We start from the raw sequence: 20,924 nt of genomic DNA on the forward strand, positions 1-20,924 counted from the left end.
TATATTTAGTACTTGCGCAAGTAAGCTCCCCCACTGTTTTTTTACAGCAACTAAATTCCAAATAAACACGTGTAGACAGACTAGTTTAGCGAAGTCAGAGACAACCAAATTTGGTTGTCTCTGGCGAAGTGTATTAGGTCGACCTGTTCGTAGGAGCTTACTGGAATTGTTTTGTGTGATTTTTTTTGGAACACGATGACGTCTCGTTGGAGTGAAGAGACAACATTAAAATTCGTACACGAGTATCGTGATAGACCATGTTTATGGGACACAAGGTCTGGGAATTATATAAAATAAACAAGCCCGTGATGCAGCATACACAGAGATTGAGGAAACTATGGGAGTCGAAGGGTTTGAAGCAGGAGAAATCAAAAATAAAATAAGGGCCTTAAGATCAACTTATTCACAAGAGAAAAGAAAGATAAAAGACTCTATGAAGTCAGGAGCAGGATATGCAGATATTTATGTCCCCAGTATAAAGTGGTTTAAGGAAATTGATGCGTTTCTTCGTTTTTTGGATGAAAATAAGAGACCTACCCAAGATAATTTTGGTAACGCAAGTATATTCACATTAAATACATATTTAAATAATTCAAAAAATCATTCTCTCCTGCCATGGTACAGCACCTTCACCCATAAAATACTGACACAGTTGATCCCTCATATTCCTTGCAGATTTTGCAGAGTGATTGCTGTGTACTTTCTCCATTGGGGAAAATCTGACTTTAAGATCTCTCCAAGAACCAAATCGCATTTGACCTCTGTCTAGGTCCTCTTCATCTAAAGATCCACTCGGAGTGTAATTATTGCTTGAAGTAATTCTCAAATAGTTGTGTAATGCGCAACAAGTTTTGATAATTTTGTTATAAATAGTTTCTGGTAAACATGCTATGGGCTTTTCAAAAATGCGAAACCTACTAACCATAATCCCAAAACCATTCTCAACGATTCTTCTTGCACGTGAGAGGCGGTAATTGAACACTTTTTGCTCTTTTGAAAGCACCACTTTTGAAAAAGGTTTCATCAAATATTCCTTCAGCGGGAATGCATCATCACCTACGATGAATCCGCCCGCTGATAATAAACCATACTCTAGCGCTTGAGACAAAGAAGATTGTTGGAACACTCCTCCGTCTGACTGCCTTCCAGAGCATCCAACATTTATATAACGGAAACAATAATTATCGTCTACTACAGCTAGCAACACAATGCTGTTAGTGCGTTTATAATTAAAAAATTCACTTCCACAGTGTGCTGGTGCATGGATGACAAAATGTTTTCCGTCAATTACACCGTAACAATTTGGAAAATTCCATCTTTGTCGAAATCCATTTTCAATTACTTTCCATTCTTCTTCAGACGCAGGAACCTAAAATATACAGAATAAAAATATTACAATCGATAACAATAATAATAATAATAATAATAATAATAATAATAATAATAATAATAATAATAATAATAATAATAATAATAATAATAATAATAATAATAGTAATAATAATAATAATAATAATAATAATAATAATCCCCGTGGGGGGCCGGGGTAGAATAGCCTCCTGGTACGTTCTGCCTGTCGTAAAAGGCGACTAAAAGAACAACCTGGACCACCAGGGTTAAATGGTGGTACACCCATGGAAATGGAGACACGAAGTGGAAGATGCCTCGGAGAAAGGTCGCTGCCTGGGGATCGCCAGGGCATGTCTGGTGCCGGCGCTGGACATGACAGTATGCGGACCGTCGGTGGCAGAGAGTTAAGGAGGCGGCAACCTGTCATTCAAGAAACTACACCTCCTCCTCTTCAACAACAAAACGACCAGGAGGGCCCAACACCATCACGAGCCCCCCTCGCTGAAGGTGCTGCGCAGGAAATTCAGCCAGCGCTCACCCAGGCGGGACTACAAAGACAGCGCATAAAATGGATATCTGCGATGAATGAAACCGTCATGCGCAGCTTTTATAAAGTGACCAACCTGGGACGAGAAATGATCGGCTACAGACAACTTCTACATGCCGAATTTAGGAGAATCTATCCACATCTCCAAGTTACCGAACAGAGAGTAGCAGACCAGTATCGGGTAATAATGCGTAATCACCTAATTCCAGAGACAAGACTCAATACCATTAAAGAAGAAATACAAGTGCAAATTAACAACGAACAAGACCCCGCTAACAATGAACCAGCTGAGGAGCAACTTGTAATAGAAAACGTATTAAATAAGACACAGGAACCTACCGAAAACACTCAAGAGGATAATTCTGAGCTATATCACGAACTATCTGCAGAAATGGCACGTGCGATGCTAGAATTTGAGGGAACCAACCCACTGATAAGACCCAAACTTCCAAAAGTAAACTCTTCAAAAAAACTAGGTCAAATTATGGAACTTTCTAACACCAAAATTCTTCCACCTTATCTTTTAAATATTAATAACATGCAATCTCTTCACCTTTTAGTTTATAGCGCAGCAACTGCCGTTGCTAAAACCATGAAAATTAAGATAAGGATCCACAATGACTCTGCAAGAACCGAGCTCCCGATACCGCCATGGAAAACCAGACTTCAACGAAAAATTCAGAGGTTTCGAAAAGATATCGGCCAACTAACAGAATATCTGAGGGGTACACGAACAAACAGACAAAAACAGAAAGTTGATGAAATTTTGCAGAGAAACAACATCCACACTCGGCATGAACCAGAAAATAATACAGCTCAACAATGCCTGGATACTCTAAAACAGAAACTTTCCTTATTTTCAGGGCGCCTACGAAGATACAAGACCAGTAATAATCGAAAACGTGACAATCTTGGAGAAACTCCGCATCTGGATGGAGAAGCCCCTTCATGGGCGGCATCCTAATGAGATCAGCCAAAATCATGTCGACACTGCTTCGTCGAACTATTGGTTGGTATCAGGCAAGATGTTTCCAGAAACCGAGGGCTTTCTACTCGCCATCCAAGATCAGGTTATACCAACAAGAAATTATCTCAAGCACATCGTCAGAGATCCGTCCGTACAAAACGACAAATGCCGGTATGGATGCCAAACATCAGAGACAATCCAGCACATAACAGGAGGATGTCAGGCCTTTGCAGTGACAGAATACAAAGAATGGCACGACTCAGTTGGGAAAATTTTACATCAAGAGCTGGCAATGAAGTTGGAACTTATTGCAAAAGAGAAGGTTCCGTATTATAAATATACTCCAGAACCCGTAGTGGAAAATGACCGATATAAGTTATATTGGGACCGCAGTGTCCTTACCGATTAACATGTAAGGCATAATAGACCAGATCTTATTTTATTAGATAAAATTTCCAGGAAAACAACTCTAATTGATATAGCCATACCGAACAACAATAATCTGCAAGAGAAACACACTGAGAAAATCGCCAAATACAGAGATCTAGAAATTCAAATCGGAAGGCAATGGAGAATGGATAATGTTCAGACCATCCCAATTGTTATATCGACAATGGGTGTAATACCAAAGAGTCTACTGGAATACCTTAAACAACTAGGAACTGGCGAACATCTATATAAGCACATGCAAAAGGCAGTACTACTGGCAACTGCTTGCAGCACCCGGAAATTTCTAGGAGATAACTCTACATTTCAGGTCACTTAAGAACACCAAAAAGGCCCCCACAAACCACAGAGCTTAATCCTTTTGATATCGCAGGTATCTGGGATAAGTAAATGATCCCCCCCCCCCCCTTAGAGGGAGTGCGAGCCTTAACTGGCTGTAAATAATAATAATAAATACATATTTTTTTATTTAAGGAATCAGAATGTGAGCAAGAAGTTGGTGAACACAGAAATAAAGAACAGGATACATTGACCTTCAACGAAACGACTAACCCTGCAAAAAACCTAAGTCATTATCAAAATTGAAGCAAGTGTCTTAAGTTGTTAAGGACCTCAAAAAAATTAGCGAAATAGTAACACAGGAGCCTGCCACAAATGTAAATGAATATGTTATTTTTATGGTCAGAGTGTGGCTGCACAGCTGATGACGCTATAACCGATTTCAGCTATACAAGCACAAGAACAAATCCAGTCTATTCTTACCAAGTTTAAACTTCATGACTTGCGGGCTAATAATAATTATTCTTCTTCATCAGAAACCACCCACACTACTGTTCCATCTTATACCTCTCCACCTCTACAATCTCCGAATGAATATGACAACACCATGAGTGATGGCTCAATCCATTATGAATATAATGCCGCCGAAAATTATTCTTAAGCAGATATCATAAGCCAAGCGTTCACCAACATATAAGTTAAGTTGCTCATATATTGTATGTACGTAAAAATATAACCATATTTAAAAATTTTAAAGAATGATTGTTTCCTTTTTTAAATCCACTTACCTTTATATATTCCTGAAGAGCTTCATAAATGGCATCGCATACCTCAGGTATAAAGTTGGAAATTGCAGGCCTTGACACACGAAATAATCTCTGCAAAGTTCTGCAACTGTTTCCTGTCGCTAAATAAGCCAATGTGATCTCTAATTTTATCCTGGGTGGAATAGCAGCCCTCATTATGGTATCACTTTTAGTAATTATAGAGGAAATTTTATTTAGCAAATTGTCAAATCATTCTTTGGTCATCCTCATACAATTTCTATATTCCGAAAGATCTTCATTAGCAAGTTCTCTCAGCAAAGTAGAAGAAGCACCATGAGTTTCTCTCCGACCCAGCCAATTTTGTACCCAACAACGATTTTCATGATTTTTGTTCATTTCGTCACTAATTATATCTGATATTTCACCACATATATCCAAAACACATTTCTTCAAAGAGGCACGAATATCTGTTGCCGCCATATTTAAAAACGAGAACTAAACCAAATTACTAAAATGTGTGGACACAACTAAATAGAAATACATAATTTTTTAGTTAATGCTTTAGTAACTTGCTCAAGCTACTTAATACGTGTAAAGTAAATTCGGCTTTAGTACGAATAACACAAGTCTTTTGATACGGATCACACATCATAAGTTAGTAGGATTCGAATCACCCAACTATTGTAGTACCGAGGAATTAAATTGGTCCACAGAAGTCCATGCTAGGCGCCAAATTTATATTTTCCGTAATCGTCTTCACCATTTTTAGCGTTAAAATAAATCCTCCTGGAACAAGTATTTATTTTATTTTTCTAAAAATGCAACCACTCAGACTGCCTCAATTCCATACACCACTAGTAAAACTAACGGGTTGAACGATCATCGTGGATCACCGATTCACCCACAAAGTGGCAAATCGAGATCGTATCTCACGCTCAGGAATCGAGACTGTGTCTCATCCTCATGGTTGCGACAACTCTACTTTTGAGTAGAGAGTATGCGAAGATCTACTACAGAAATGATCCTGTGAAGTATGATCTTAAGGGAAAACTGGATTTTTTAGCAGGTCAACGCGAGAAACAAAACAGTCACGGTGCGAGTATACGTATTGCGGAACCTATTGGCGGAACGTAGAGTTAATGCGGTATGTTTTTGGACTTGCGCGAGGCGTTCGACTGGGTTTCGATCGACGTGGGGTTATTAGAAGCGTTAAGAAATATGGTGAATGCACTGGGTAAAAGCTAGATAAAGTGGTATTATTAGATGTTTACATTTAATAAAATTTAGTTGAATGTAGTTTGTTATAAGAGTGGGATCCTTATTGCTTATCGCTTCTTTTCGAATCTTTCTTATCGCTTCTTTCTTTTGTTCTATTCGGAGTACAGAAACGATGTTTACCTTTTTATAATCTAGAAATATGGGGCTACAACTTGGTTATTTATAAATTTTTATTTTTTTTTGTTTAGGACAAAAACGCCTTTAAACTCAAAAATTTTTTTATTTAATTTTTTTAATTGTAATGCGATACAGGTTGCAACGGTTCTTTGAATATTATGAAAGTTTATGGATCGATTAGAGTTCACATGAGACAGTGGGGTTAGTTTTTGGTTATTCTCACCATAATGGGAAGTATTTTTTTAACGTCCAAAGCAAAGTCTATATATTTCAATACATAGGTATATTGAAATACATATATAGACTTGTCCAAAGTTTGACATATGTGATATTCTAGCTCCTTTGACGGTTAAACAGTATCTTTGCGGCAATAATGGCCTACAGAAGATATGTGCGTCTCATCGAGGACTACAAATTATATTAAAGGTTTAAAAAAAAATCTTTAATATAATTAAATATAAATAAAAAAAGAGGTTTACCTCATGTTCATTTGTTACTAAGTTTAAAAGATAACTGCAAGTTTCGAGATATTCGGATATTGATAAATGTATTTCCGCAGATATTCCAGACCCGAATAACACAACACTGTACAATTTAGTTAAGGCACATATGGTGCACGGTCCTTGCGGCAATCTTAACCCCAAATCAGTTTGTATGGATGAGGGTAAGTGTACAAAAAAATTCCTAAAACCATTTATAGAACAAACAAAAGAAAACGTTAATGGTTATCCTCTTTATCAAAGAAGAAATAATGGTAGGACTATCACTAAAAATATTCATAGCAAAGATGTGGAAATTGACAACCAATACATTGTTCCTTACAATCCATTTTTATTAATGTATTTTCAGGCTCACATTAATGTTGAACTTTGTGCAAGCGTTCACAGTATAAAATATATACATAAATATGTTTATAAGGGACATGGTTGTGGTAATATACAGATTACTGCGGCGGAGAAAGGTACACTCCACCATGATGAAGTGTCAACATTTCTGAATACACGATATGTTAGTCCCACTGAAGCCGCCTACAGAATTTTTTGCTTCCCTATGCATGAACAGTCTCACACAGTTATTCGCTTACCCGTACACTTACCGCAAGAACAACAAATATACTTTCGCGAGGACAATGCAACTGAAGCATTATTTAGAGCAGAAATGCAACATACAGAGTTAACTGCGTGGTTTGAGTTGAATAAAAATCCGTCAAGAAGTTCTTACATTTATTCGGAAACACCAGTTCATTATGTCTGGAATAAGCAAGGGCATACCTGGAAAAAACGTGCGAAAAAGCTAAAAATTATTGGTCGAAAGTACAATGTTTCTCCAATTGAATCTGAACGATATCACCTTCGTCTCTTACTACTTTATGTCGTAGGTGCTACAAGTTTTGACGACTTAAGGACTTACGATAATGTCCATTATGCTTCTTTTAAAGAGGCAGCGATGCGACGTGGGCTGCTTCAGGACGATACCGAATGGCATCGTTGTTTACAAGAAGCATCCGTTTTTCAAATGCCACATCAAATGAGGCAACTTTTTGCTTATATTTGTATATTTCAGCAACCTTCTAATGCAGTCTCATTGTGGGATACTTTTAGGGATTCTCTGAGCGAAGACTACTTGCTTCTTTACAGTCAGGATATTGCTTATAAACTCACTCTTAATGATATTAATAAATCCTTAACATTGCATGGTTTTTCTCTTTTGACATTTAATTTACCAATTGTAAATAATATACCATTAGTTCCAGACAATGCACCTCACTTAAGTTTAAATTATGATTGTGATTCTATGATTTTGTAGGCAAATCAGGAGCAACGTCTAATTATTAATGAAATAAGTAAAGTTATACAAGAAAACAATATTAACAGGAGCAATGCTTATTTTATAGATGGTCCAGGGGATACAGGAAAAACTTTTTTGTATCAGTGTCTTATATCGAAGTGACACAAAGAGGGTTTTGACGTAATATCAATAGCATGGACTGGCATTGCTGCAATGCTTTTACCAAATGGTCGCACAGTACATAGCAGATTTAAACTACCTCTTAAACTTTACGAATCTTCGTTATCATCTTTAAATATTAACAGTAAAATGGCAGAAGATATTAAATTAACACGACTAATTATATGGGACGAAGCGCCAATGGCCAGTGCTCATGCATTACTGTGTGTAAATGGTCTCCTTCAGAATATAATGGGTAATAAACATCCCTTTGCAGGTAAAATAATTTTGCTTGGGGAAGACTTTGACAAGTTTTGCCGGTTGTTCCTCACTCTTCGAGACAGATAATTGTATTAAATTACACCATTGTATTAAATTTTCTCCACTGTGGTCGAAATTTAAAATATTTAAATTGTATAAAAACATGCGCGCTAAATCGGAAAAGCAAGACTTTAGTGACTTTCTTCTTAAAATTGGCAATGGTGAATATCCTGCTTTAAGTAATGAGCAAACTAAAAATTCAGTTTTGATTGAATTGCCTTTAGGTATATTAAGCAAACAGGACATCGTGACCGAAATTTTTGGCGTTGGATTTCTAAAAGCTGAAGATGTAATACAAGTCTCCAAATACGCAATTCTTGCACCAAAAAACGAACATTGCAATCACATTAATACAAAAGTTTTAGATTTAATACCTGGAATCGCAAAAACGTATGTTGGTGTAAATCATTTAGTCACTGAAGAAGAAAACGGAATTCTTTAATTTCCAGTAGTTTTTAAATGGTTTGGAATTAAGCGGTTTGCATCCTCATATTTTGACACTAAAGGTGGGTGCCATTGTGATGCTATTAAGAAATTTAAATGTATCTCAAGGCTTATTAAATGGAACCAAATTAATTGTAAGACATATGTATGAAAACTGTTTAGATTTGGAAATTATCACAGGAGTTAAAACAGGACAAAGGGTATTAATTCCTAGAATAGATCTTACGCCTTCAGATAGTTCACTGCCATTTAGTTTTAAAAGACGCCAATTCCCCATTCGTCTTGCTTTTTGCATGACTATAAGCAAGGCTCAAGGACAAACCCTAAAACGGGTTGGTATTTATTTACCGGAACCGGTGTTTAGCCATGGCCAGCTATACGTAGCTATGTCTCGCGCCCGATCGTTTGTCAATTTAAAAGTACAAAGAGTACCCAAGGGCAACATTACTTCAAATGTTGTCTACAAAGAAGTTCTTTGAATTGGAAGACGGGTAATTTTATAGATTACTTTTTTAACATTCTTTGGCCTGTGTTCTAGCGTCAAATTTCGACGGGTTCAAACTAGTTAATTATTAACACATTAAGAAAATTCAAAAATTAAAATAACTAATTTTGATGAACGTCATAATTGGCCGAAGAGGTAGCCTAAAATTTCCTTTATGCAGCCCTGATTTTTATGTCAGTGGCAGTTGTCAAGTATTGTCAAATGTCAAATATTGACAATTGTCAAATAAATTTGAGAGATATTTTAATCAGGGCGGTCGTATTTTTCCAAATATTCAATTACCGGACAACAGTAATAAAATGGTGAAGGCGCTGGGTAACAATTATCTAGTTTAGATTATTTAGTTAGGTTATTATCGTTGTCGATTTGTACATTTTAAAATAATGTCACTTATCAGAAAATAAATTTTCGTCTCGAGATAAGGCTCCCTCTTGTTGGGCGCCAAAAACATGCTTTTACACCAAATAAATCGAATAATTAAACATCAAAGCTGAATATTCTTAGTACATTTACAGAGCGTCCTAGGGAAATTTCCTCAAGTATTCCTACCAATAATCAGATAATTGAAGGCAGCTAAAATCATTTACCATTCCTTAAAAGGAACTTTGATGATCTCGATCTTCAAATGGACATACGACCTTCTGACGAACATCGTTCATTACTTTGGTATATTGTCTTTTGTGGCACAAGCTCCTTCCACATTTTCCCTGTAATAAATAAAAGCACATTTAATAGAGCAATTTAAAACCAGTTTTCCTCCAAAATTACCCAATAAAAGTATGAAATTAAAACACTAAAGCAGGTTAAAATCGTGCCCCGGTCGAGCTGATTCTAATGCACGAAACGTCGTGGTTCCTTATTACAAACCTGTTGCCACACACCTGCCATGGGCGAACTTTTATTCTTTTAAGCACATGCTTTGTGAAACAACCTGTGTCTGTCTTTTGTCACGCTTAAGGGCTACTACTTCCTCCTTGGCCCTTTTTTTTAACGACTTATATGGGAAAAAGGGGAGATATTGTTATAGCAGGTTTACATTATCGTCATATAGGGTGGATTTAATTAATTAATGTAACGGTTATGAATAAAGCAACGTAGAAAGCGAAATTCTAAGAATATACAATTTGCATATTTATAGGTAATTTTGGTGTTTTAAGAGGCCACCAGAAGTAATGGAATTCATGAGTTTTTGGATTTTTTTTTAAGAATCCTAATTGGATATTCAGGCTCCTTTTGATCTTATCTATAGCTGTACCATGCTATTAAAGGAAGAACCTTAAATCTCTAATACGTATTTGGCCTACCATAACCCATAAAGAATGTTATGGCATCAGGTAAGATTTAAAAAAATAAATCTCGAGTGAATCATAATGAAGTGATTCAGGTATGCGGTTGAGATGCGTCAAAAAGGGAAAGTGGTGTGAGATTTTTAAAGCCCAAAAAATAACTTACATCTTTCTTTGTCTCACATATCATTGTGGCCATGAGTTTATTTTTATTTATCTTAATCTTCTTTATCTTAATGAGTCTGAGGGAGATGGCTGAAGATTATGGCAAAAATAATATGTCAGACAAAGAAGGATATATCAAAGATCTATTTTTATTTTTTCACATAGTAAAACATAAAGTTGATGATGGTTCATTAAAAATATTATAAAAATGAAAAAGATAATTTTTGATGTATTTTTTTTCAGAATTTACAAAATGTTTAAAGTATCTTTTTATATATCCACTGAATTTAACCGACAATTTCGCTTTTACATAGTAGTGAATATTTCAATATTTTATGTACACACTCTATACATAAGGTATTAAGACACCCATATGCAATTATAATTAATACCCAAGGACAATGTACTTCAATTAAAAATAAATAAGTGGCTTTTCAAAAATGTGCATTTAAGTGCCGTAGAATGTTCCTTTTGTGGAATTAATTTATGTATTGAACTTTACTTGCTGGTATATAAATCGATTAAATAAGACAATTTTTCCTATAGACTAGATATTTTTTTATCTTTAATATTTTCGTAATCAAGTTTTTTGTGTCTTATTTTAGCACGAACCTCTAGTTATTTAATTATCAAGTCCTGTTTCTTCGTGTTTCATAAGACAAATTTTGCTACAGACCTCTAGTTATTTTTTTATCTTTAATATTTTTGTAATCGTCTGCTTCGTATCTTATGTTGACACGCACCCCTAGTTACTCAACTATCAATTCCCATTTGTCTTTTATAAGAAAAATTTACAGGCCCCTTGTTTTCTATATTCTATTTTTCCAGTTATTCTAGTTGTTTAAATATCAATTCACATCTGTTCATTTTTATCTCTAAGATAAAATATGATCATATCTTCTTTAATATTTGGGAATTTACCATTTAATTTTAGGCATAAGATGCTATGAACTCCTTATTATTTATCAACTTTAATTTCACAGTTTTTGCCTTTAGTGTTTGTAAATTTAATGTTGAATTTATTCATAAGTTTCTAATTTTTGATTTGTTTTTTTAACATTTAAAAAAAGTAAAATTGTATACGTCAAAGTGCATAAACTACTATTTGTTTACATCTATCTTTAATATTGTTCATCTTAAAATAAAAGTAGCGTTGAATGTCAACGTAATTTGCCACGAACTCCTAGTTATTTATATCTACGCGCTCCTAGTTTTTTATTTATTTACTAATTTCTATTTATTTACTTTTATCTTTAATATTTTTAAATTTAAAATAAAATTGGCATTGAATTACTGCACAATTTGCTACGAACCCTCAGTTATTTATTCGTCAATCCTAAATTGATAATTCGTTTCTTTAATATTAAAAGAAAATAATATGATAGTTTTGCTTATTACAAACAATTAAAAACATGAGAACTATTAGATGTCATCATATTCGGCGGAATTTTAATATTTATGTTTAAAGTATCTTCCTTGTTAATCACTTATTCCATTTCCAAAATAGAATTCTTCAATAAATTATTAATATAGTAAACGTCAAATAATATGTTTATTTACTAGCATCTATTTATTTGTTCTATTTTTAATATTTTTGAATTTAAAATAAAAATCGCGTTGAATCTGTATAGTATTTGCTTTTCTTCATTATTAAAATATATATATATATTATAGTATATAATATAAAGTACGTATAGTGCTATGCACCCCTAGTTCTTCTTTTACTAACACCTATTTATTAACTTCTATAATTAATATTTTTCAACTTATAAAAAAAATAACATTAGAATCTCTACATAATTTGCTACGAACTCCTACTTATTTATTTACCAACATAAATATTATGTTTAAAATTTAGTATTGTATATGCTTCTCTATCTTTTTTTATTACCATATATTTATTGCATTTTATCTATACAACTTAGTGCGAACTCCTGGTTATTCACTTAGTAACCTCAATTTCATATTTGCCTTTGGTGTTTTTAAACGTTGGATCTATATAATATCTCCTACAAACCCCTAGTTCTTTATTCGCCAATTCGTAATAATTGTTTATTTTCTTTTTAAGTTTTATAGATTGAAGTGCTAAACTGCTACGCACCCCTAGTTATTTATTTACAAACTGCTATTTATTTATTTCTATTTTTAATATTTTTGATCTTAAAATAAAATTAGTATGGGATCTCCACGTAATTTGCCATGCACTCCTACTTATTTATTTTTACGTGCTCCTAGTTGTTTATTTATTTACTAATCATCTTTAATATTAAGTTAAACTAAAATTTGCATTACTGCACAATTTGCTACGAACTCCTAGTTATTCATTTTACCTGCGAAAATTTAATAATTTTTGTCTTTAATGTTTTTAAATTTAACGTTTTAATCTCTTATTAATATTACTCGCTACACACTCCTGGTTGTTTATTTACTAACTCCTATTTATTTACTCCTATATTTAATATTTTTCAATCAACTGAAAATAAGATTAGTGTTAAATTTATAAAAATTTGCTGCGAATTCCTTTGTTATTATGCTTTAATATTTCAGAATTTACAATTTAATTTTTGGTATAATTTGCTACGAAACCCCAGTTATTTATTTGTCAATTCTTAATTCTTGATTCTTTCCTTTAATATTAAAAAAAATAATATAATAGTGTTGCTAATTACAAACAATTAAAAACATTAGAATTATTCGATGTCATCACCGTCTACGAATTTTAATATTTATGTTCAAAATATCTTCCTTATTAATTATTTATTTCATTTCCAAAATGGTATTTTTCAATAAAAATTCAAATAATATACGTCAAAGTGCATAAGCTGTTACGTACCACTAGTTATTTATTTACAAACTCCTATTTATTTACAAAAATGTGCATTAAAAAAATGCCCTATAAAGTTTTTTCTGTAGGATTAAATTACACTTGCTTTTATATAAATCGATGAAATAAAACACATTTTTCTATAGACCCCTAGTAATTTTTTTTATTTTTAAGTTTCTCGTAATTAAGCTTTTTTAAGCTAACTTCTAGTTGTTCAGTTCTCAATTCTCATTTATTCATTTTTAACCCTAAGATCAAATCTGATATATCTGCTTTAATATTTGTGAATTTAACGAACTCCTATTCATTCACTTACCAACATCAATTTCATAGTTTTTGCCTTTTATATTTTCAAATTTAACGTTGAATCTCTACATTATTTGCCACGAAATCCTAGTTATTTATTCATAACTCCCTGATTAGTGATTCTTTTCTGTAATATTTAAAAAAAAATACTGTATTATACGTCATCGTGCATAAGCCGCCCCTCTAATAGTTTATTTACTGCTATTTATTCACTTCTATATTTAATATTTTTGAATTTAAAATCAAATAACGTTGAATCTCTACATAATTTACTATGAACGAACTATCTACTTCATAGGGTTGATACGAACTATCTACTTACTTACTAGATTGAATATTAGTTTTGAAATTCAATATTGTATTTTTCTTTTTTTACTCTTAATTCTTGTATTTTATCTACATAACTAGCTTCGAACTTCTGGTTATTTACTTACCAACTCCAATTTTATCATTTTTACCTTTAATATTCCTAAATTTAACATTTAAACTCTATATTATTCTCTACGAACCCCTAGTTATTTATTCGTCAATATTTAGTTGTTATGATATAGGGATTACTAACTTAGATTGGTCTCATATTCAAGGAGAGTCCCCAACCTAAAACTGCTCTTCCTACAAGTGAAACCAATTTTTTGTACAAGAAAAATATCTGAGACTACCAGATGTACATTGTTTGGTTTGTGATTTGGTACTTAAAGCAATAACGAGAGGTTTTAATTAAGAAAGATCTCCAGGCTTAGGAGGTACATATCGTTCAATATTAATGCTAGTCTCCTCCAAATTTCGACAAAGTTCAATAACATCAAATGGTGAACTTATAGATTAGGTTATACTAAGGGGGTGAAACAAAATATAATTTAATGATTAAACTGTTTCTTAAGGACCCAAGATAAACACAAATCGACAATCCTTAAGAGGATTCTATAAAATTATTTCTTAGGCTTTTCCAGACAGTAAGAAAGACCGATTCTACTCCCAAAGCAAGCTCTAAACACTGAGGAAAACAAAATAAAAGAAGGTTACATTGATTACAGCTTAGACCTAGTGGAACTTCTAATAGGGACACTGGAAAAATGTGTGAAAACCATAATCGGAGCTATAGAAATATCAAAAAAAGGACAGGTAAACAAAAATATATACAAGAAAAATATCCGGTGCAAGATGCAGTATTTCTGGTCCAGTCCTTATTTTCAATGGACAATTATGATATTATCTTTACTTTTATGATATTATTTTTTTACAGGCAGTTGAGTTACTTTATTCCACACTTCTTCAGTTTAGTCTAAGTTAGAATCAATAAAATGGCTGACTTAGAGTGATAAGGATTTTTTTAAATTGAATAATTCTAACTCTCAAAAAGGACTTTGTCTTTTTTTCATTCTGATTTATTAAAATCATGAGTTTCGATCTCAAAAGAATCATTTTATCAATTTTGTCATTGATTCAAGGGGCTTGATTTGTGAACTAATGATTCATAGTTCATCAAAAGTAATTAGAGAACCCCTTGCCAAGTTTCATTACTTTTCTATCGCTGAAAAGTGATTTGAGATAATTGAATCATAAGACAGTAACATTAAATCATCAGAAGTCGTTAAAAGTGATTTTTTTATTAAAAAAATAATACATTGAATCATTAGAATTCAGATAAGAGTTCTGTTTAAAAAAAATCTTCTAATTCATTAAAACAAGTTTCAATTTCAAATGAATTATTATAATGATGATTTAAAGTACATCATTTATAAAATAATGATTCATTATTTTAGATGTTCATCAAAAGTGATTTAAAAAATAAAGAAGTAATAAATTAATTTATCATTAAGTCCCGTTGCTAAGTTCAATCATTGAAAAATGGCTTAAGGTAGTTGAATCATAAGATTCAAAATTTGTTAAAATTGAATAAATTTGCCTCTTATTAAAAGTTAATTAATTCACTCTGAATGATTAAATTATTCACGTTTCTTTAAAAAACTCTCTTCACTAATTCATTCTGTCATCAAAAAAAATAATTCAAGCACTTGATATGTAAAATATTGATCAGAAATCGTCAAGAGTGATTTTTCCGGAAAAAAAAATAACAAATTGATTTATTCCAGTTTTTGTAACTCAGTTTAATCAATTCTCATTTCTATCGTTGAAAAGTGATTCAGATTTCGTTGAAATTAATTAATTTTGACTCTTAAAAAATCAATTAGCTCACTCTGAATGATTAAATTATTCGCTTTTCATTAAGTTGAGTTTTGTTATCCAATAATGACAATTTGATTTATTGATTTAGTTAAAATTAATTAATTTTGAATCCTAATTCAATTAATTCACTCTGAATAATTTATTTTGGTTTCAAATAGTCGTATTCTTATTATATTATTTATATCGTATAAGTTCAATCATTAAAAACTGAACATAAAGTTGAATGGCTCAGAGTTCCTTAAAGCTGATTTTGACCCTTGACAAAGTTGGGTTGGGCTTTGGTTTTGACTAAATAAACCCGATCATAACAATCATCAATTTTGATAATTTTTCCCTTTAATACTTTTACATTTAACGTTGAATCTCTATATTATTTGCTATGAACCCCAAGTTATTTATTCGTTCCTGCAACAACTGTTGATTTTTTTCTTTAATAATATTTTTCTAAAATCAGTATACGTTAAAGTGTATTAGTTTTTATAAACTCCTAGTTATTTATTTACTAACTATTTATTTAATCCCATCTTTTGAACTTAAAATAAAATTAGCGTTGAATTTCTACACAAATTGTTTCGAACTCGTAGTTATTCATTTATCAACGATAATTTATTTTTAAATGTAATTTTTATAATATTCGCTTTGAACCCCTAGTTATTTATTCGTCAATTCCTAATTGTTGATTCTTTTAATATTTAAAAAAAAATAGTATACGTTAAAGTGAATTCATTTCTACGCATCCCTAGCTCTTTATTTACAAACTGCTATTTACTTATAAAAATACATTTATGCATTTAAGTATGTAGAAAAGTCCATTTAAATGCCCTAGAAAGTTCTTTGTGTGAAATTAAATTAGGCATTAAATTATTCTTCCTATTATACATCTAGATCGATTAAATAAAACAAATTTTTCTATAGACCCCTAGTTATTTTTTTATTTTCATGTTTGTCGTAATTGAGCTTTTGATTCGTTTTTTTTTTCACTAAAACATCTAGTTATTCAATTGTCAATTCCCATTTGTATTTTTATCTCTGAGATTAAATAAATATGATCATATCTACTTTAATATTCGTGACTTTACCATTTAATTTTCGGCTTAATCTATTACGAACTCCTAGTTATTTGGTTACCAACTTTAATTTTATAATTTTTGCCTTTAGTATTTTTAAATTTAACGTTGAATCTCTACATTTTGAACTTAAAATAAAATTAACGTGGAACCTCTTTACATAAATTGTTACGAACTACTAGTATTTTATTTACCTACCCCTATTTGTTTATTTATATTTTAAATATTCAGCATACTACAAATTTCTAATATAATTAAAAAAGTCTAAAAACAAAAATTTGAGCTCCGATGAGCTTAAAACTATGGTTTTTTGAAACTAATGTAATAAATCAGAAGACGAATGCAAAATAATGTGAGAATTGATGAGGGTTTATTTTTTTTTACATCTACTATCAAATTTGAGTTTCGAAAAAATATATAAGTTCCGAATATCTCAGTTAATTGATCTCTGTAGGTACAAATAGTGATCCTGCTAAGGAACCACCACATTCTTTGCTAAGACACCCTGAATAATACTATAATTCTTTCAAAATAACGGTCTCAAGGGAAAGTATAGACTCCTAATTGTCGCCACCTTATACTATACCAATAACACCAAAAATTTTATTACTTCCTAAGTACCATCGTAGTGAATCATTTTCCAAGTATTCTAATCAGCCCAGGTACGAAACAAGACGGCCAAAATCACGGAAATTATATTCACTTATACGATAACAATGGTAGTATCTGGTCGTAGTACCACCATCAGGTCGTGCCTATAATAAAATAATACATCTTGCCTTTTATTCGGTTCTCCGGTTCTCTCGTAGTAGTACCAGCCGCTTGACCCCCCTCTAAAACCTCTTCTTGGGTTCGACTTCTTTCTTTCTTCAGGTAAACTAACCTGGTAGTAGGTGAACCCAAACGCGCTTGCCTGTTGTGGTGGCGACCGTATTAACTATAACGTTTCGCGTTTTTGAGTGAAAATGGTGATTTTTTTATAGTGACTTAGTGATTATTTGGGATTTATCCAGGATGACTAAAGGAAAGTGCCATATCCCGAAGGCTCTTCTTCATATTAGTAACGTAAGTAAAGGAATATTATTGATGATGGTGACCCAGGGTCGACCTGAACGGACCAATCGGAGAATACCGCCAACGGCACAATTGCGTAAAAGCGAGGAGTGTATGTGTGTGCGAGTGAGTGGATAAATGAGAGATACTGTTGTTAACAATGGGTTAATTTAAAAGGACTTTTAAACTTTTAACATTGGCTTACCTAATATGGTTATTCCTCATGCTGACGTCCCTTGGTCCTATTTTTAATGTTCTAGGAATGTTCTTCTTAGGGTGCAAAGACAAAAGGTCGATAATGGCTTTACGAGAAAATGTTTGTCTTTGTCATGCAGGCCTTTGTTTCTTATATTACCTTTACCTTTTATGTTATGTAATGTTAATAAGGCGGTGGTCTTTGATATGTTGGCATGCATAGAAAAAATCCATAATGCATTTTTTAGTACCTTTATTTCTATCATGAATGGTTATTTCAGACCTCTTATGACATATTTTTTGTTTTTTTTTATTTAAATCTTTATTGCATTTAGATCAAAAAATCTCTTGAGGTTTTTTAACCTTTTTCAAATTTCACGTTGAAATTTTGTGTTCTCAAAGACATTTTCGGATCTGAAAAAAAAAATCAGAAGCGCTCTGTGTCATTTCAACTCATATTTCATTTCTTTCCTCGATTTCATTATTGCACCTATAAACAATGTAAGATTAATAAATTTCTATGCTAGTTTTTCCAATGGAATTCGAGTTCTGCCTCTTCTCTTAAGAGCGTGCATTTCACATGCAAATTATGTAATTTTTTTGATCCTTCATATTTATTAAGTCAGAGATTCATAGCATCTCATATGACTCTAACGAGAGCGTGTAAAATCAAATGTAGTGTAATGATTCTTTTATTAATAGCTAAGAAATTAGAGATTTTATAGAGTAAATAGTAATATACAGGGTGTCCTTTTTAAAATTAAGGACGTCGCCAGTTGTAAGTGGAAGGGACAACACTGCATCAATTAATGCATTTAAGACAATTATATTGTCATTCAACATATACTTGTGGTTTGCACTGGACTATTGGACACCCTATATATTATATAAGAAATGTCTGAATGTTTTTTTAAATATGTCCTGTATTTGCTGGAAAACAATTTCATTGTAATAAGTTCAAAATGACGGGGTTATGCCAAAAAATTATAACAAGGCGTTTTTGATACAATTTTTTATGTACAAGTTTTTTTAACATTTTTTACTACCTATTACCTAAAATTGTACAAAAAAAATACCGTATCTTAAACAAAATATGTACATTTAAACATAAAAAATGTGTTGATGGAAAAATTGTACTGTGTTGCGTAGCCTCTGGCCACGTTGTATAAAGCTTTTAGCATTTTTTACTATCTATTATTCAATTTTAACTTGAAAGCAGCCAAAATCTCCAGTTAAGGTCTTTAAAGCTAAGAATAGAAAACGGATTGTCTATATAAAAAAAGATCTTTTTAAATTTATTAAATGAAATCAAAATAGCTTACACAAACGTTAAAATTAACAATTATAATGCCAGAATCTGAAAATATAAACGAAATCTAAAGCACTCCATGATTTATATATACCATAAAAATATATGAATGTAAGGAACAGATTGTTGCTTTCAAAAAATAAACCTAAATAGAAAATTGTATATTAAATCAAAAAATTAATTACACCTTCAAACTGACGAAAATAAAGAAAAACACAAAGTCACGGTCTCACAACATGTAATATGTAAACTTTTACTTAAACTTTTAGGCCTGATGATGCTCTAACTAGAGCGAAACACGTGTAGCCCGTTTATTACATGTTGTGAGACCGTGACTTTGTGTTTTTCTTTGTTTTCGTCAATTTTGTATGTTGGTCTCTTAAAGAATAATGGATGATATTTTTGGACCTTTAAACTTATTAATTAAAGTTATGATTTAAGAATTGTACGAAAAACACCTTATGAGCATTATGAAAAACGCTCAATTCAAAATTTGTTAATGGGAAAATAGATTTTGGGCATAGATTCTGTCACGCACAAGGCGTTTTTAGCACATTTTTTAATGTGTTATTTTTAAAGCTTGTTTATCATTTTTACTACCTATCCAAAATTGCTCTTTAAAATTATTAAAAAAAAATACTCTATGCGTGGCTATACCAATGCGTTATGAAGATTGTTTAAAAATGTGTACATTTAAATTTAAAAAAACCTGTTGCTAGGAAAATTGTACAGTGATGTGTAGTCCCTGGTAATGCACAAGGCGTTTTTAGCATTTTTTAATGTACAAAGTTTGTTTAGCATTTTTTACTAGTTGCACTGTAAAAACTTCCTGGAAAAATAGAACAATGTTCCTGTAAATTTACTTCTTTATTACTGGCCATGCTACGTAAGTTTCCTTATTTACGTAAATGGCTTTTAATTTTTCTGAATTATGTAAAATTCGAAACTAAATACCATGAGATATGTAATTTTACGTAAACTTTACCTAGTATAATAATAAAATTACGCAAAAACTACGATAATATCGTAAAAATATATACAAACTACAACCAAACCAAATAAATACAACCAAACTACGAAAATTTGTAATTTGACGACAGATTTGTTGTAAATATACCAAAGAATAGTAATCAAAAGACGTATTTTATTCAGTAAACTTTGGCCAAACTAACGCATCATAAAAAAGGTTCCAAAAACTGTACTTTGAATTGTACGGCTTCATTTAATTTTAAATAAAATTTTTTTAGTACACAGGCTTTTTATAGGTTTTTCTTAATACTTATCATCTAAAGCTTTACTTTTAAACTTGTATAAAAAACACCCTATGTGCGGCGAAACGGTAAACATCGCTAAGAATGTGTACATTTATATATAATAAAAGTGATGATGTGAAAATTGTACAGTTATAATTATACTTTGAAAATTGTCGAAAAAAAAACCTATGCATCGCCAATTATTGTCTATTAATGCGTTGCCTCTGGCCGCGTACATACTAAGTACAACTTTTTCATGTACAAAGTTTTTGTAACCTTTTTTACTTCCTATTATCTAATTTTCAATTGA

The 20,924-nt window shown here is 31.9% G+C and overlaps 2 protein-coding genes and 1 non-coding gene across 3 annotated transcripts in view; 1 reads left to right on the top strand and 2 right to left on the bottom strand.

The window, feature by feature from the left end:
- Nucleotides 1-543: 543 nt before the first annotated feature.
- Nucleotides 544-5,371, bottom strand: LOC126733490 (putative nuclease HARBI1). The gene is made up of 2 exons (XM_050436796.1): nucleotides 4,379-5,371; nucleotides 544-1,369 (listed from the first exon to the last, which is right to left on the bottom strand). The coding sequence occupies exons 1-2, from the start codon at nucleotides 4,550-4,552 to the stop codon at nucleotides 593-595; spliced, it is 951 nt and encodes a 316-aa protein (XP_050292753.1). The 5' UTR covers nucleotides 4,553-5,371; the 3' UTR covers nucleotides 544-592.
- Nucleotides 5,181-5,398, bottom strand: LOC126733661 (small nucleolar RNA U3). The gene has a single exon (XR_007659812.1). It is a non-coding gene; the product is annotated as a small nucleolar RNA U3 (small nucleolar RNA).
- A 12,279-nt stretch (nucleotides 5,399-17,677) lies between these two features.
- Nucleotides 17,678-20,924, top strand: part of LOC126750434 (uncharacterized) — a 28,766-nt gene continuing 25,519 nt past the window's right edge. The window contains exon 1 of the mRNA XM_050460058.1: nucleotides 17,678-17,869. Within this exon, the coding sequence (XP_050316015.1) occupies nucleotides 17,819-17,869 (51 nt within the window). The 5' untranslated portion in view covers nucleotides 17,678-17,818. The remainder of the gene's footprint in view (nucleotides 17,870-20,924) is intronic.

Source organism: Anthonomus grandis, chromosome 2 (assembly GCF_022605725.1).
Source record: "Anthonomus grandis grandis chromosome 2, icAntGran1.3, whole genome shotgun sequence".
Taxonomy (NCBI): Eukaryota; Metazoa; Arthropoda; class Insecta; order Coleoptera; family Curculionidae; genus Anthonomus; species Anthonomus grandis.